The following is an 18,782-nucleotide window of genomic DNA, read 5'->3' on the forward strand; positions in this document are numbered from 1 at the left end:
GAGTACCGGACGGCTGGTCGTGAAAAGAGTTCGGCAAGGGCATCTTTAAAAGCCGAATCAACCAAGCGGGGTAGATACCCCCATTGTCTTCTCCCCTCCCACACACAACACGCACCCATACACCGCCGGAGGGGTAAGTGTCATTTGAATATGAATACCATCCCGTTGCTAATGCCAACAAACACCCCGGTTACGATGGTTTACCGTGTGTGTAGGCAATGTATATCACTCCATCGCGAACCAAGGGGGTAAGAATCTTCGACGATCTTGCAACCCGTCTTCGTATATATCCTACCGCATGCGGCTCGTATTTCGAATCAAGATAACATACTTGGATTTAACTTGTGAAGAGTAAAATTTGACGTTTTTGGTGAAAAAGGGAGGAATATTTGGAGGATTCATCGAGGTAAAGTTTGAAAAATCTTAGAAGGAATCATGTCCCAGGCGTTGGTATCGAGACCATCGTCGCAGGCGGGGTTCCCCCGCCAGCCCGGCTTACCCAACCTCCCCGAGATCCAACACCCCTTAGCGCGACTTGGTGATCCGGACAAACTCAACGTCAGGGGTTTATCAAGTCGATCTGGTGGACGACCACTGTCTAACCCACTCGGCGGAAGAGGACCACGACCAGCCGAAGAGGTCCCTTTCAGCAGTTTGACCCCTAGAGTATCCCGAACAGCGTCTGGTGGTCGACCCCCTAGCCAGCTCCAGAGGGGTGAGTTTGGCCCCTCTCACACCAGTCGATCGCTCCCCAAGATACCACATCTATACTCCAGTATTCCAGAAGGGGTCGAAGTTTACCATTCAGATGATCCCAGCAAGACAAGGCTACCAGTATTTGGTAGGTTAATAATCCTCCTTAATTTCTTCTAAAAACCATTAATACTTAACGGCTGTGACGTGCAAAAAAATGTATGATATATGTTGTTTTACAAAACGACTAAGCCTGCAGTCCATCCCATCAAATAAACGTCAAATGCTACCAGTCTTTGGTATATTCATGCTTTTTTTTCCTTCTAAAACATTTTATACTTGATGACAATTTATACAATTAGTTATCAAGTGCACAATCATATATTAAATCCCCCTTTTCTTCAATATGCGTAAATTGATATACTCCACTATTCTATTTCTAATTATGTTTTTCGCATCAGTTGAAACCATTGATCATGCATCCTTTTGATGTCGATTGATATCTGTAAATAAGGGCACATTTCCATTTATTGTTAAAGGAAAACATTTAAACACCCAAGCATGCATTTCATTCGATATACGTGTTTTGATTTGTATGCTAAAGGTGTGATAAGAAAGACAAAAGTTTAATCGCTTATTTTCCTGATACCAGTTCAGTAGATAAAATGAAATTGAATACAATACAAGCATTCGTATACATTTTGATTAACATCTCAATGTACGGTATTTCATAGAATTTGTGATCAATACAATTTGAAAAAAAAAAAGAAATTACAAGTTGGCAAAAGACATGAGGCCAATTCATGTCATTGTTAGAAACTAACTGACATTCGTAGTATATTGTAAAATTTTAAAAAAATCCAGTTCCGACATTGAATAATTTTAGGATGACTTCAATGTCATTTGTTGCCGTACTTACAATAAAATGATTGTTATCATTTACGTGAATAATTCATTTTACATATTACATGTGCATATTAGTGACAAAAGTCTTGGATCTACAATCTGCATAATAGGCTACTTTGGTTTTATGAATATGATAATGTATACTGTTTACTTGTCATAAATTTATATTACCCCTGGGCCTAACAACATAACGGGGGTTACTTTATTAGGTAATATACACGACTGCAAATGCCAAACTTCCGTTTATATTATTTTCACTGAATGTAAACTTACATTATTTTACAAGTCAGAACTTGCTCGTAGTACCTTTAAACGATCATATCTAAATAACATTAATTACATATTATTCAGGTCAGCAGTACATGGAAAAGACGCCGAGACAGAGAGAGAGGGGGCGTGGGGGATATACTGTATTTTGCACCCTACAATGACATTATTTTACGAGGTTCAAAGTCATATCCACGGGAAAAACATAACTTTTATGAGTAACAGAGTAAACACTGACATGTCTACGAATTTGTTGTAAAATATGTTTACGGTTAAAATATATTTTATCTGGTATAGTCGTTTTCAGTCGTCAGGATATAGGTGTTTAGCAAACAGAGAAACGAACGTACTTTTCACAGCACTGCCTCTGACCAAGTCTTGTGGCGCTGTCACTTCATCGAAAGTCTTGTAAATTGAGATGTTAACTAGATATCATATATACAACATTTTTTTTATCAGGTCAGAGTACGCCTGCAATGAACAGCTTAAATATTGCAAACTCTTCCAATGTGAACGTGAATAGACCGATAGACCTACATGTGCCTGCCTCTTCAAGCAATTAAAAAACAAAAAACAAACACGCCGTATGACAAGTATGAGGATGACATTTAGACAAGTCATGTTGCACTTAAATAATAAATGTTTATTGTTTAGGCATTAGGTCTATACGTTCGTAAATATTTTTTTTGTTCCTGCAATTAGACAAGTTCTGGTCTGCGTGGCATTATGTTCACGCATGGGAATAGTGCCTTTTCATTTCAATACATTGGCACAGCATATTGCACAAATAGCACAGACTCAGTTTTCGAACTTATCCAAGCTAGGAAGACAACAAGATAGACCTGGAAACTTGACTGCAGGAACAACTGTATTTTTCCAGTAGATGCGGTATAAAGGTATAAAGGTATAAATTAAAATAAATTCACTTGATAATGACAGGTCGTGTATTTCGACGAAAACTTGATAACTGCATTTTAGAAGGTACTGTATACACTCTTAAAATGTTGGGCAACATCCTATCCACACAACAATTTATCCAAATCTGGGTAGCTTTCAACCAATACTGTGTAGTTTTCACCCAAAGCACACATTATTGGTTTAAAACTACACAGAATTGGATAAAATTTTAACCAATTGTTGTGTGGACAGTACTGTTTTCTATTTTCAGTATTGTTTTCTTTGCAAGTTGGGGCAAATTATCACGCCATACACGCTTAAAATGTTTGACAACATACTGTCCACTGTGTTTGGTAATTTATGTTGGTAAATATATATATATATATATTCTGGGCAATCTTTATCAAATTGAGCAAATTTATTTCCCAATTATTAGTTTTTATTACCCAATTTGGACAGATTTCAACCAATAATTGTGTGGACAGTATGTTGCCCAGTGATGGTTAAAGGAGAATGAAACCCTTGAAACCAGCTGAATCCATATCAAAGAGAAAAATCAAAGAAACATATTGTCGAAAGTTTGAGGAAGATTGAATGAATAATAAGAAAGTTATGAGCATTTGAATATTGAGATCACTAGTGCCATGTAGATCCTCCCATCGGCAATGCGACCAAGATCTGTGATATCACACACGTACAACTCCCTCATTACTTTAGTACTTATTTAACTTATATTCTCACTTTTATAGAGTCTATCACAAGGTGAGGTGTTCTCTTTATGAGATGACAAGTACAGAGGTTTCACAACATTATATCATGCATTGATGAATCGTTTGTCATATGATTAGAATGAGCAAAAAGAGATGTTTTGGGGTATATTTTCAGTGTCCAAATGGGAGAGTTGTACGTGTGTGACATCACAGATCTTGGTCGCATTGCCAATGGGAGGATCTCCATAGCATTAGTGATCTCGACATTCAAATGCTCATAACTCTTTTATTGCTAGTCCTATTTTACTCAAAGTTTTGTTGATCTTATTCTTTAATTTTTCTGCTTTCACAAAAGCTAACTTGCTCCAAGAGTTTCATTCTCCTTTAAGAATTGGGCCTTTTTGTTGCCCAACCTTGTCAAGAGTGTACTCTTGATTCTTATGGTTAAAGCACATACTTGTTCCTTCGCAATCCTCGTCGCACAATTTTGAAAGAATCACTAAAAAGATCATATTTAAAGTCTATGAAATACATTTCTAATTAGAGAAGAAAAAATGCATGCATAATACATGAAATCAGAATGAACCATGCAATCATTCAGCCTCAAAAGTTTTGTACAGACTTTGCAAATGGGTACAGGTCGTATTCTTATTTATCTATGATCCTAAATGCTTTACAACATTCTTAACAGATGTAGGACTGCGAGTTATTTTATTTGCAAATGTTCCTCAAGATTATGGCATGTTAGTGACATATTTACCAGTGGCAGAAGTCGTTGTGGTTATATTTGTTGGGAGTAAATATTAAACATGACAGTTGGGCGGACTAATTAAACAATGGACTACGTCGTGTTCATTCGACGCACGTTTAATTGCTAAAAGAACTGCGATGTTTACTTTTCTCTTTCTTTCTCTCTCTCTGTTACGCAAGTGTCTTATGAACAATAATTGTCTGAAATTATATGTTCATGTATGATATTCAAATTTCTATTCCCCACATTGTTCTTCAAGAAGTAAATAAGGTGCAAAAAAGGGGGCAGCGGGATCGAATGTGAAGTCGCGATATGAGGAAAATGAGGGCGACGAGAAAATATGTATTGCCAACACTATTGACAAACAGTTGAAAGGAGAATGATGTATATTTTCAAATAAAGGGGAGTTTAAGAAGGATTTAGTTATTGCTCTTTAATTCATATACGCCCATCACCCGGACATAAGCCAGTATATAAGTGAGTAGAAGTGGTGACAGCGAACGTATTCGCACACTTTTTCGAAATACACGGATGTCACATTTTATAAAAGAAGTATAATTATATCGAAAATCAACAATACAGACCAAAGTATAAAATCGTTACATTAAAAAAATGGCATCCTTTGGTGGCTACAAGAATACTTCGATTGGTTGAAATGGTATTCACGTATGTTGATTACTGACTAGAAGATGTGTACTAGTATATTTCACATTCTTTTCATATTTTTATGTCCATTTTTTTTCAGGAGCAAGAAGCAGCTTGGAAAGCCGCGCAGAAGGGAGAGATCAGCTGACGTCGCGCCAATCAAACCGGCCAGGCACTCAATCCAGGATTGAAGTGGACGAAGTAAGTTATCATCAAAACTACCTTCCTTTGGTTTCCAAACCCACAAACCACACGTATCCGTCTGCACAACACACTTTCACATATATTGTCTTTATATTTGTTTGTCTCGGGGTTGATTGTGATATACCCATCAAAAAGGGTTCATCATTTTCAGGCGAACCATTTCAAATTTCAATCAAGAATTACTGGAAGATTTAGGGTGTAATTCAAGCGCGGCAACGCCTCCCCGCGCAGATCAGATAAAAATGGGATTTTAATCGCATACATGTACTCGCGGCGTTTGATGAGGCAATTACAGCGATCATTATCGGAGATCAAAGAAAATTGTGTCATCATATTAGCATGCTATAAAAGTGAAAAACCAACAGAGAAAGAGATTCGTCTCGTATTTGAAATTCATAGGACCCAAGCAAGTATGAACCAAGGTTAACTAAAACTGTGTTATCACAAACAACACCTTTCTAAAATCAATTGATATTTTTGCCGTTTCATCTCGATCCCTTTCTGATTTCTTTCTGACCGACTGACTCTATGACCCGCCCAACTGCTTCGTATAAAATTTTAATATTAACATTTTACGAAGTCAAGTGTGATCCACCCTCCAAAATAGAAGATTCTTTATTTTTCAGTAAGATTTTTCAAAATAAATGAAAATGATATATACCATGTAGTTAAATCAGGTACTTTTCATTTTCCTCCAAATTTTGCAATTTGTCCGCCTTTTAAAACATGTTTGTCATAGTAACGGAGAATAGATACTGTCAAAATTTTAAAGTTAGGCCTACAGTCCATACAAAAAAAGTGCTGAAAGTATATGTCTAATATTTGTTACAACTTTAAGTGTCCGTTTTTGTTTGTGCATTACCGAAATAAGACTTTCAAGTCAAGAAAGAACATACCAATATTGCATTTTTACCACTGAGGGGTCAAAAGTTTCACGAACATATAGGCGACCTTCATTTTTTTCAATTTGTCATTACCTTTAAAGTTGCGCAACTTCACCTCACCAACAGCTATAAATGGCGCATATCTCATTATGTATATTTTGCTTTCTTTCTTTAACATTGTTAGATGTGAAAACTCTTTTTTTTCAGATTGAAATGAAACTCCGTGAGAAGGTAAAGAAGAATTATTACGAGTTGAAGAAACTATTCATTTCCAACGACCCCGAAGGTCGGGGTATTGTCAGCCGGGAAGCTCTGGCGAGGATCGTCGTCACATTCCTCGGTCGATTCGTTAGTCTTAAACAATTCAACCAGCTCATGCAAAGGTAATTAAAAACAAATACACAAACACAATAAAACAACAAATGTATATTAATCGAGGACACTTACATGTACATGCAACCAGGCATGCACCCCCCCTAGGAAGACATGTAATTTTTCGTTTTCATTTCATTATTGATGTTTTTTTCTTAATTTTTTTTTAATATTTAAATTTGCTTTGAAAAGTTAAGAAAATTGAGAACACTTAATTTGGGTAAAATAGTTAACCTCGAAGATGGCAAAAATATTGTCTTTATCATAGTATTTATATGATTGTGATTGTAAAAAAATAGATGTAGTATTCTGAACAAAGGAAGAGTCCAAAAAAGAGAAAGAGAGGAGTGTTATGATGAAAAATACAGGAGAGAAATACATACAGAGATGGAGAGGAGAGAGAAGGAGGGGGGGGGGGAGTGGATGAAGGGTAAATATATAGTATAGTATAGTATAGTATTTATTATCCGTATAAAAACACAAAAAAGCAAAACGGATGGATAGCCCATTATCAGTTTAGTCGACATGACTATACTGTTCTTCCATGGGGTCCATATACAAAATATAAAAAGTTCAAAGTTCAATTCTCCATGTTCTAATATATATACATATTGTAGAAATGAAGCCTATCAAAAATGATTTCTATGACTCTGGAGTTATTTTTGGATAGGACACAAAAATATCATAATTTCACTTTTAATGAACTGTCCTGTGCCCATTTAATGATACTGTATCTCAAAGGTTTGAACATCCTCCACTTCCTTATACCTTAATAATCATCCCAAGATGGTTGCCTGACAATTCAGGGGCAGCGGAACCGGGGGGGGGGGGGGCTTCAGCCCCCACACTTTAATTTTTCCAAAATAGTGTACAAAAACGTAAAAATTACCATCTGATTGTGATTTTTTGCATGGTCAGCCCCCCCCCCCCTTTCCGCTCACCCCCACTTTCAAAACCGTTCCGCAGCCCCTGCAATTAATCTCTATCATTATTTTAACTAACTCTTCTTCCTATTTTCTTGATTGCAACCTGTAGGATGAGGCTGGAGGACAAGAAAGCGATCAAACTGGAGGAATTCTATGCATTCTTCCGCCACGAGACGAGTAACGAGATGCCAGCCTGGTTAGATCCCATCAACAGGCACAAATCTGATAAACTCGTGATGAGCGCTGCTCAGGTCCATGCTCAGCTCAAAGAAAGGGCTAAGCAGAGGTAAGATTGATTTTTCAGTCTTTTAGTATTATATTTCTTCTTTCTTGTGTGTTCATAAAACCATACTGTCATGCCAATATAATGTGATTTAAATGACATTGTAACATAAAATAATAATGATAATGATAATAATAATAATAAAAATAACAATAATGGTAATAATAATATTAATAATACTGATAATTCTACTACTACTTAAAGTAATAATACTGATAATAATAGAAATAACAATAATGATGATAATGTGCCTAACACACTCCACACTGTACTTGTTGAGAGATATAATCCTATTGTATGAAAAGTTTGTTGATAATTTACTTATTCACTTTAGCCATCCTTACAATCCATCTTATTTTTCCAATCAATAAGCTTAATGAATATACTGCCCTCTGTTTACTAAAGCAAGCAAGTATGATAAAAAAAGTAATTTTCTGTAGAATTAGCACAATTTGTTTATGATTTACATTATCATTATGGTAAACCAACTGTATCTCATTGAAGAAAAAAAAATCAGTTTGCAAACTGGAGACACAGTTTCAGTTACTTGTTTCCTTTGGTAAAATTAGGGCACTATCTAGATTTCTATTGGATTATGTTTATTAATAGGTGCTAATTGATGACTTTACCATGCTAATCAAACGTCAATTAGAGATTTATTTAAACCTTACTCCTTTACTTGAGTCCCATTCAATATGTTTCTACGTTTTGTTTTCTTTCAGGTTCCTTGATATAGCAGATATGATTCCTCAACTAAACCCCGGTGGAACTGGCCGTATTCTAAAACCAGAATTCAGAAATGCTCTGAATAAGATGCTTTTCCACATGGACGATGATGAATTTGAAAAGCTTTGGCTCAAGTAAGTAAATTAATGAATAGAAAATAAGTTTAATCACACATGGATAGTTTTGCAGTTCAAGGGGAGGGGGAGGGGAAAAGTGTTGGCAATGAGCCTCCTTCTTTAAGTGATAACCTTTCTTTAGTCTAGGGGGGGGGGCAAGTCCTTAGATTTTCAGTTTTTGTTGACAATTCAGAATGAATTTGTCTACTTTTTGAGTAATAAACTTTTTGGTGGTGGAAAAGGGCTTCTCAGTGACGTCTGTCTTATCTTTATGAAACCTTGGATCATCTCACATCTTGTGAATTAACCATCATATTTCTACTGGCTTTAATCAAAGTTTGAATGAAGAACATCTTGATGATGTTTAATTTTTATATTTCCCTTTTTCAAACAGATACGATTCTGACAATATTGGAGTTGTCAACGGCGGCAAGCTCTTGGGCAAATTAGGCATCAATCTCCGAGCAACCACGGCCCCGGTCAGGGACATCTATGCCAGGAGCACAGATGGTGAACCGACCTCACGTGAGTTAGATTTCCCTGAAATACACCAAGGAGAATAACCTCCTCCTTTGAAACACCAGGAGCCCGTTTCATAAAGATTTACAACTGTTGTAACTTTGCCATCATGGCAATTACCATGGTAATCTTGATTGTGATTGGCTGCTGAGCCATATGTTGCCATGGTAGTTGCCATAATAGCAAAGTTACTATAGTTGTAACTCTTCATGAAACGGGCCCCTGATGTAACTCTGCGAATTATGGCAACTGCCATGGTGACAGGGCTCAGCAGCCAATCACCATCAAGGTTTCCATGGTAGTTGTCATAATGGCAAAGTTACAACAGTTGTAAATCTTTATGAAATGGGCCCCCGAGTCCTAGCTGTTTCATTAAGACTTGTTATAACATCTTAATGCACAACTTCTACAATAAGTTTATTATCAGCCAATTAAATTGAACGATTTCAGTAGTTGCAAACTGTTAAAACAGAAATTTGTTGCAAGACTATAGGGTGTGGGACTCATTTTTTAGTCAAAAGTCGGCAGATAAAAAGGAAAATGATTTGACAAATGAAAAAAGCTAACATTTTACTGCCTTTTGTTCCAAACAGCGAGGAGAAAGAAGAAAGCAGACACAGCTCGACTCAGATCGATCCACGTTGAGAAATGGATCAAAGACAAGTTCAGGACCGGCTGTACCAGAATGAGGAGGGAGTTCGAGGAGTTCGACAAAGACAACAAAGGAGAGGTAATTTTGAATGGATTTTTATATACTCTTTTTGGTCTGTAATTGCCATTTTCTTCAACTTTGGTGATCTTGGTGTCCCACCGATGTCAGCTTTTAAGCTTTCTCTTAAGCACTGCTCCCTGACATCTCAGTCCTCACTCCTCAGAGGAATCATCTGCCGGCTGTGTAGCCAAATCAATCTTTTCCTCCCCACCAATACTTTTCACTAACACCTATAAGAGATCAGTTGATATTGTAAATGACCCGAAACTTTTGAAAATAAATGTTTAAGAAATATTTCAAACCTTCTCTTGGAAGCTGAATAAAGATTTGGAGGGTCTTGAGAAAATGTTCTTCCAATCAAGTATTTCAAGTGGAAGTCCAAATTCAATATCTTACATCCATGACTTCCCTATATGTCTATTCACAGACAACTATCATTGTCATTCCTTTTCACATTCCATTTTCCTATAGGTGGACAAAGAGAAATTTGGGCAGGTTCTGTCCAAGTTCAAGATCTAAGATCCCAGACTTTCCTCTTCACAGTATAATCGCTTTATGGATCAATGACCGACTATTTCACATTCTATTTTCTTGTAGGTGGACAAGGAGAAATTTGGGCAGGTTCTGTCCAAATTTGGTCTGAAACTGGAGGGTCCATACCTGGACGAGTTCTTGACGCGTTGTGGTCTTACAGCGAACCGTGCTGGCATGGTGTCTTACAGAGACTTCCTCAGGCGCTTCCAGGACAGGAGTGAAGGTGGCGTCACCCACAACATTCTCAACGACCCTACTCACAAGTAAGTACGATAATAATAATATAGGGTATTTGTATAGCACACATATCCACCTTGTTAGTGCTCATGGTGTTCCTATATTACCCCGGCTAGGCTAGCTAGGCTGCCAATTCTGGTGCTCACAGCTATTTAAGGAATTATTTCCTGCCACTACCCATTTATCTCACCTGGGTTGAGTGCAGCACATTACAGATCAATTTCTTGCTGAAGAAATATTATGCCATGGCTGGGATTTAGACCCACGACCCTCTGTTTCAAAGTATGGAGACTTATCCACTGGGCCACAATGTTCCACTTCAGCTGTAGACATTGTTGGTCAGGCAGAAGGGCATAATGCATGAAAACTGTGTGCACGAACAATTGACCTACAATCATTCTGACAGCTGGATGACAGTGTATTCTTTTGTGATGAGAAACCTTCTGGGCCTCATTTTATGAGTAAGATTCTGTTATACACTGACTACAGGGAGATTATTAATTACAGCTGATACTCTTCAAGCATTAAAAACAGAACAGATTTTTTTTGTATTCGTTTCTGACAGGATAATGCACGTCATACTCATCTTGGGACCATTTCTTGAAAGTGGTCATCAGCACCAACTAAAGTAGTTCTCTGACAGTTGCCATAGTAACAATCAACAGCCAGTGCTTCTCAGCCAATCAACAATCTTGAATTGAGTGAGCGCTGACAGTTGTTGGTGGAAAAAAAAAAGTTGATAAAATACCTCCCCCTGAATAAAAATAGGCCACATATTGTTGGCTCAAGAAAATTTCTCACTCTTTGAAGCAACACCATCCATTCATAAGTCTAAAGAACTCTGTTTGTTCTGGCATACTATGGGATCAGCAGCATTACTCCTGCATTGGAATGAGATGGTTCTAACATTTTCACATTTGTTTCCCTTTAAAAAATATCATTTGTAGATACCACCAGGGTGACTGGATGGAGAACCAAAAGAACGTCAACTCGATGACATCAGCGGAGGTTAGGATGATGGAGCTCTTCCAAGGGGACTTCATAGGATTATTAGGAATCTTTCAGTAAGTATTGGTCATTTCTTTATGGTTTGTCTTGGAACAGAGTATTATTGGTATGACTATCGTCATCAATAATTAGGATCAGTAGAGTGGAATGTAGCATATCATTTTTTTTTTAATTGAGATACATTTAATCTTCTTGTTTCATGGTGTTGCCCGAGCATCTGCATTTGAGAATATATATCTGCTTTTCCAACATAAACATACTTTTTTAGGAAAATTTGATGTAAATGGCTGCCAGAAGATCATGGACATGTATTGACCTCTGTCCTGGTTGCAAAGGTTCTGAAAGACAAATTACCAAAGTCCAAGCATTTTTATTTTCATCGTTGCTTTTTCTTGCTTGCAGGAAATGCGATAAGTTGTGTCTGAGGGTGATCAGTCAGCAGGAGTTCCGAGCTGCCATCGAGAGCAAGTTCAGTCTCGGTCTCTCGGACAGGGAGTTTGAGGCTTTCCTGGACAGGGTGCCACTGGACGAGGAGGGGAACGTCAAGTACCATGACTTCTTAGGACAGTTTGATACCAAGTAAGTTAGCAACGGTAATGATTATAATTAACAGTTATTGTGTAGCGCATACCACATTATGATATGTCTTGATGCGCTTCTTAATTTGGGACTTAGATATTGTTACCGCCGACTTCAGCCTGAATACTTACTACAATGTAGTTGCAAACTACAAAACTTCTAATGGTTATCGATCTAATATAATTTATATATTTGATATAATTATCTCCTAAGGTAATTTATGTTCTGTTTGGAAATAAAAGCAATGAAAATCAACCTCAACCCTTCCTCACCAATCTAATGAATATTTGAAAACTGAATAGTTAGTTGCAGGAATAATCTGATTACGTTGTTCAGACATTTACTACTTAATTCTCTCTGTACCTCAAGCACCCCACAGAATGGATTTGGCACTTTACAAATAACATCATTGTTATTATGCCTATTTTTTGTCTATCCTGCAACCTAGGTATGGACCTGCTCCCAGTCTGTTTGACAGCAAGACAGTAAGAGGAGGCCCAGAGGATATGGATCTAGACTTGGAGGAAGACTTGAGCCAAGAAGAGGAACAACCACAGAGCTTCCAAAACTTCAAGAAGGGAAGATCCATGAGACAGGTTTGTGAATTTTTTTTTTAATTGGGGGGGGGGGGGGAGGGGTGCTGTGGCATGGTCCCGAGAGCCTTTCCACAGTTCTTTCGTAATGAAGGAAACTATTTAGGTCTCGTTCAATATTCTTGTGTACTCATGAACCAGCAAACAAGATGAAAACTACAGCCTCAGACAGGTCGATGAATTGTCCCTTCATTTTTTTTTTATTTAAAAGATATTGTTTCAGGTTCTTTAATTTTTGTGTTTGTAGTTGACCATCCTTTTAATTGTTTTTCCTTAGCAAATTCAAGTTCGGTCCAGCCCTTTGTGTGTACACAGATTTGCAACACGGGAAACTTGAGAAATTTCATTTTTGGAAACTCAAAAACATAAACTCAGGGGATATATCCTTGGATTGTTTATATTTCCTTCTTGTAATTCTAAAAAAATTTCAAAATCATTGATTCTTGACCCCTTTCTGACCCTGCAGATCTCAAAGATGATGAAGCAACTTATCACAAACCGCATGGCAGAAGTCGAGGCAGTCTTCTCCGAGATTGATGTCAACAACACGAGGAGGCTAAGTCAGGAGATGATGTATGAATTGCTAAAACGGTGAGTGATCTGTCTACTATAGAAATGGAAATAACCAGTAGCTTGATTTAGGCACAGTCGTTGGTACTTTCTCACCCATTCTAAGGATTCAGTATCATTTAGTTGAAATGAATAATTTGAGTTTGGAAATATCATTTAAGTTAGCATTTTCCCAAGTATGAAAGGCTACTGACTCTTGCACCAGGATGTCGATCCCTTCTTCTACTCCTTTCTGTCTTGAGAATCCTTCTTGTCCAACCTTACTGCTTTGCACAGGCAGCGGAGCGAAGTTGAAAGTGGGGGGGGGGGCACAGGGAAAAAACGGCAGCTTTCCTTTTCCTCTTATATGCCTTCCACTTCCAAATCCCACACTAACAAATGGGTAAAAACAACATGATTGATTTTAATTGCAAAGTCTTAGAAGATTTTTACTAAAGGGTTAAAATGTAGCAATTGATTGTAGGGTAAGTTTTAACTCTTCTAATATCAGATCATTATAAGATCTAAAGCTGCCTTAAAACGTTCTTTTCAGGGGCCTGTAACACAAAGGTTAGCGAGTAATCGTACGCTTGATTTTCACGATTAATAGTACATTGTCTTCAATGCAATCAGTTGTAATAAAAAGTTCTACAATGATAGCTAAGCTTTGTGTTACGGTCGGCCCCTGGTCTGCATTATCAATCGGATAAAGAGATTTCCTAAATACAGCCAGTGATGAATAGAAATGGAATAAACCTTCAACTAAAAAGACAAAAGGAATATAATAATTATAGCAACTGGATAGGAAATTCATCTCGTCTTTTCTTATGACATTCATAGGCTAAACATCCGGCCGGAGGTCACGAGAGGAGAGATCCGCCGTCTCTGGGATTCCTTGATCACCACGCAGAACAGAACACTTCACTTCACAGAGTTTGTCCGCCATTTTGGATACTCGCTGAAGAGCGCTGCCTTCCCCAACGCCAAGCTGTCGCCGCCCAAGCGTGGCGATTCCGACTTCCTGATCAGATCGAGGAAGCTCAACTGTGCAGCTGACATGCTGGAGGACAATCTTAGATCAAAGGTAGGTTCTTTTGTTCACATCGATAGATTTTAGAATACGTTGTAGATGAAAATTACCCTGCAGGAGAAAGCCTACATTAAAATTCCTGGAATTTTTCTTGGACATAGTGCATGCCAAATTGATTCCTAGGTTGTCCCCTAAAACCGGTTTAATGACTGATAATAGGATTGATGAGAAGTTCTCAGGAAGAATCAAACTCCGTGGATCTCCGTGGAATAATTTTACTTCTCTAATTGGATTAGCATTTCTGGTTGTAAGAGAAGAGCTTTCAACTATGTTCTGTAAAGTTGTATGTGGAAAACCTGCTTGCAGTCATTAAAATGTGGAGCAAATAACGATATGATAACAGGAATTTTTTTTCCCTGGAATTCTTTACGCTAACAAGTTACAAGTTGTTCTTAGACTACTAAACTGGCACAATTTAATTTCGTACTGAAAATGTGACATCTGAGAATCGCAAACAGCATTTCTTCATCATATTTTTACTTCCATGACAACACTGAATTAAACATAAAAATATATTTAAGACTTGTGCTAAGTTAATTGAGAGAATTGATGCCTGACAAACTGACCCTATCAAAGTGATTCCTGGAAGAAACGGAATAAAATCAAAATATGTTTGCCTCCAAATACAAATGTCATCAATTTTGTCAATACCATAGGTTGATTACATGTGGGACGATCTACGCAAGGAGTTCCTGAATCTTGACACCTACGGGACGGGCTTTGTCAGTAAGGAAGAGTTCCGGGATCTTCTACAAGAGCTGTGTGTGCACCTTAATTCCTATGAGCTGGATATGCTGAGCGAGAAATTTGACACGCAAAAAGACAATAGGTATGTGGACTTCAAACCCATAATTTTATCCTTTATTTTTCTTTTTCTCCATTTTCGTTTTATAATAGATTTTGTCGTTTTACACATTGGAAAACAAAATGAAATTTGCAAATAAACAAACTGAATTAAATCATAATTAGTTTTGATCTTTTACACACTACAAAATAACAATTCATGCATTTTTTATTTTTTATTTCGTTATAATGTATACTTCAAAATAGCTTATAATTAGATGATTTTAAGCCATTCCCATTGCACAGTTCTCATGAATTCATCATCGGAGTAGACAAAGTGCTAAGTCTGCGAAATCTCGATCATTCTTTGCTTCTGCAGGGTGTCATACGTGGAGTTCCTGCGACCTTTCGCCGTTCGGAAATCCACGCATCGCTACGGTAACAACATGATGGGATTGATGGCACATCCGCAGGCAGAGATGCCCATCGATGCCATCGTCGATGAGCCAAACAAGGGCTTGAGTGGAATTACAGCTAGGCTGAGACAAAAGGTGAGATACTGGTGTCGCTTGGGCATATAATTAAAAAAAATCCAAGCTTCTAAGCTTTGTTGTGAATGTGATCTTTAATAGGCTAGCATAAAGTTCAAATGACAGACTCCTTCTGCAAATACCTAAAACAAAGGCAACTCTTGGAGACTGCTCATTCAGCCATGTATCACCTTAACTGTGGAACTAACTTCCCAGAAAGACCTGGCCTGTTCCTGTTTTTTAAATAATTATTGAAGACTATCTGTGTAGGGAAGCATTTCAGTACATAGATTGTTTTGATTCTTGTAGTACCAACAATAGGAATTTCTTATCAATGTGCAGTAGAATATATTGACATGTATATAGTGGCTGCGCTAATAAAATTTCATCATGGTACATGTATCTTTAGATTTTACAAAGAAAATATCCTCCATTCTTGGAATATAAATTATATTTGTAGAACTTTTTCACATAATAAGAAGCTGACGTAGATGTAGAGTTCCTTGAATTAAACATACATTTTTTGTTTTGATTTGCAGTTGGTTGGTGATTGGCGAAACTTGAGGCGAGCCTTCAAGAGGCTGGACACCGAACGCACCGGGTACCTGACAATGCCGGAGTTCCGGAACGTCCTCAGACTCGCCAACATGGTCCTTGATGAGGAAGAGGTCTACCAGGTCATGTCGCAATTTGACGAAAAGATGGAAGGCAAAATCAACTACAATAAATTCATTTCTGAGACTTTCAACGCTGATCCAAACAAACCCTAGGCTGGAATGAAGCGATTCAAGCATTTCCTGAACTATGCCCGGAAGACTGAAAGGATTCTGTAATCAAGGTTTAATCTTGTTGACTGCAGATCTTCTGGAAAGCATTAGGCCTTTTGCTGAATATCCAGTGACATACTACCATGTTCGCAAGACTCTGAGGATTCTGTAAACAAAGTTTAATCTTGTTGACTGGGGAACTCTGCCTCTTGCTGAATATCCAGTGGCATATGCATTCTGGAAACAAAGCTTTGGAGGTCCAGGACGGCTATGAGTGAACTCCCGCCTGGCTAGTCTGGTGGCACTGTCCTCTTGCTAGTTGGATTTTAGGAGAGTGGTTCATCTGAACAGTCTACCAGGAGACAGCAGAGGTGCAGTCGGATATCCCCTTGCATATGCGGTCTGGGAATCCAGCTTTGGACATTGCAGTAATTTAAGATTGAGACTCGTGTCGCACTCATGGCACTGTCCAAGTTTCTCCGAGAAGGGCCAGGAGGCCATAGACTTTCTCCTCATTTCACCTCTGATGCTTGTCAGAGGATACTGCAGTGTCGGTGTACGAACAGTATTTATACCTTTCCTGCAAAAAAAGTACACTTTAAAAAGTGGCGTTGATGTATGTATCATGTTCATTGCTTTGTTAGTTGTTTTGCTGTCATTTCAAAAGTGTACATGATAATAGATGATTTGTATAATGTGTGTGTAAACATGACTACTTTATCATTTGTCAGTAAAAACTTGTGTTCATGGTGCTTTTAAAAGAAAAAATTCCCTTCTCATCTTTTCAAACATTTCATTGATCAATACAAAATATAATACAAACACATTATACATGTGTAATCATAGTTACTTTTAATGTTTATTTATTTTTCAAAATTTGACAATTACATATTACAAAATGTACAAGTTTCAGTATGTTTTACAGTTAACATATGCTATGATTGAAGTATTAAAACAATGCATTTTATAACATTTTTTTGTTTATTCTCAAGTCATGTTCAATTAAAAATCAAATATTTAATATCTTACTATGGCACCATATATCAATTCATTTAGGTTCAACTTAGATTTATAAAACTTTTGAATATTCAGGACCCTGTTGAATGAAACTTAGAAATCAATTGCAAGATTTGAATGATTCTGATTGGTTGATTGTGGGTATGTTTGCGATTGATCACTACTTTTATATAACTGAGCCCAGAATCGAACCAAAATGTTGCACAATGTTGTTTGTTCATTATACTTTAATATCTTTTCATCTTTATTCTAATTGGCTGAAATGTTACTTCTATTTAACTGTACATACATGTACATACAAGTGTAAAAAGGTGTCACAATAATTTAAACTCATGTACATAGTTTTCATTCACTCTTGCTTTCCTTTATTCAACTCACCATTTTCAAGTTTAAACTGCCCCAGAATACATCTTTTGGGTTTTGCAGTGCAATGAATGTCATTAATGGCATACTCTTATCTTACATTAGTTAGGAATTGGGAAGAACTAATTAGATTTAATGGTGAAGGGGACCCTGTTAACCCTAAAATGGCCGGGGGGGGGGGGGGGGTTGAATCAACCCCCCCCCTCAACATTTTCTGCGATCATTCCGCCGCGCGAATTTTTTTGACCGCGCCACTCGCAGAGTTTATACTTTTAAGTCTCGCGCATCTATTGAGACCAAATTTACGATGCCCGGGTACGCGGTTCCGAAATTATGCAACATTTGTAAGTGCATGTCAGACCAAAAATTGTTCTAGAACGTGATTTTGTGTACAAAGTCAATGCAAATTGAGTTTTCTCATCTTATTCATAAAGATATGATTATTTTTACTTTAAACAGCTGAAAGCAATTGATTTTAGGGTAATTATGCTTCAAAAAGGTTGTGCAATAAATCTGGTGAAAAAAACAAAGAAAAACAAAAGGTTGAAAAACAAAGAAATACATAAGAAATTCATAAAACAATAAAATACATAAGAAATTGATTTCCAAACCGAAGTTTTTTTCAATTGCGATTGTTAAGAATGCTACAAAGAATATTTTTACCAAAACTTAGCATTCTAGGAGCTTTATTTAGTGAATTAGAGCAAAAAGTATGATTTATGCATAAATTAGCATAATTAATTCATATAAAATAAAATCTCATTATTTTGGAAAATTTTACCATACAGCCTTGTAGATTACATTGCACACTACCAGCGTGCAAATTTTTGCGACGCTCGCGCGATCGGCGGCCGAGATCTCAGGGGGGGGTTGAAAGCCCGGCCTAGTTAGGGTTAAGCTGATATAAACTTAGAAAGCTATTCCTATCCATGTATTTTTATCTATGTACTAATATATTGTGATAAATCTAGTTAGCGGAGAAATTGTAATTGTGTTAGATAATCAATTCATATGTTGTTCTTCAATCTCTGATATAGATTGATCTTGTATCCTTATTATATATGTGATATTTTGTGAATTAAATTTGCATGGCAAAATGAAAAAAAAAAAACGAAATAATT

General features: G+C 37.2%; 1 protein-coding gene across 2 annotated transcripts; it reads left to right on the plus strand.

The window, feature by feature from the left end:
• LOC129281763 (EF-hand calcium-binding domain-containing protein 6-like) lies at positions 1-18,780 on the plus strand. Of its 2 annotated transcripts, XR_010296541.1 has the most exons (17): positions 1-841; positions 4,970-5,070; positions 6,165-6,340; positions 7,365-7,541; positions 8,261-8,398; positions 8,775-8,905; positions 9,493-9,629; positions 10,209-10,408; positions 11,330-11,446; positions 11,793-11,969; positions 12,418-12,565; positions 13,029-13,153; positions 13,952-14,195; positions 14,858-15,030; positions 15,364-15,535; positions 16,054-17,828; positions 18,549-18,780. XR_010296541.1 is itself a non-coding variant. In XM_064113551.1 (16 exons), exons 1-16 carry the CDS (start codon positions 436-438, stop codon positions 16,282-16,284), a joined length of 2,853 nt encoding a protein of 950 aa, XP_063969621.1. In that variant the 5' UTR covers positions 1-435; the 3' UTR covers positions 16,285-18,780. The 2 variants fall into 2 exon arrangements, 1 of the variants encoding a protein (XP_063969621.1); XM_064113551.1 differs by having other exon boundaries at positions 16,054-18,780.
• The last annotated feature ends 2 nt before the right edge of the window (positions 18,781-18,782 follow it).

The sequence above is a fragment of the Lytechinus pictus genome, chromosome 18 (assembly GCF_037042905.1).
Source record: "Lytechinus pictus isolate F3 Inbred chromosome 18, Lp3.0, whole genome shotgun sequence".
In the NCBI taxonomy this organism is placed as follows: domain Eukaryota; kingdom Metazoa; phylum Echinodermata; class Echinoidea; order Temnopleuroida; family Toxopneustidae; genus Lytechinus; species Lytechinus pictus.

Bases quoted from the DNA above. Each gene is read 5' to 3' on its own strand.
- LOC129281763 (XM_064113551.1), top strand. From the start codon at position 436: ATGTCCCAGGCGTTGGTATCGAGACCATCGTCGCAGGCGGGGTTCCCC. The intron at 11,447-11,792 runs GTAAGTATTGGT...TCTTGCTTGCAG, and splicing joins GGATTATTAGGAATCTTTCA to GAAATGCGATAAGTTGTGTC. The intron at 12,566-13,028 runs GTTTGTGAATTT...CTGACCCTGCAG, and splicing joins AGGGAAGATCCATGAGACAG to ATCTCAAAGATGATGAAGCA.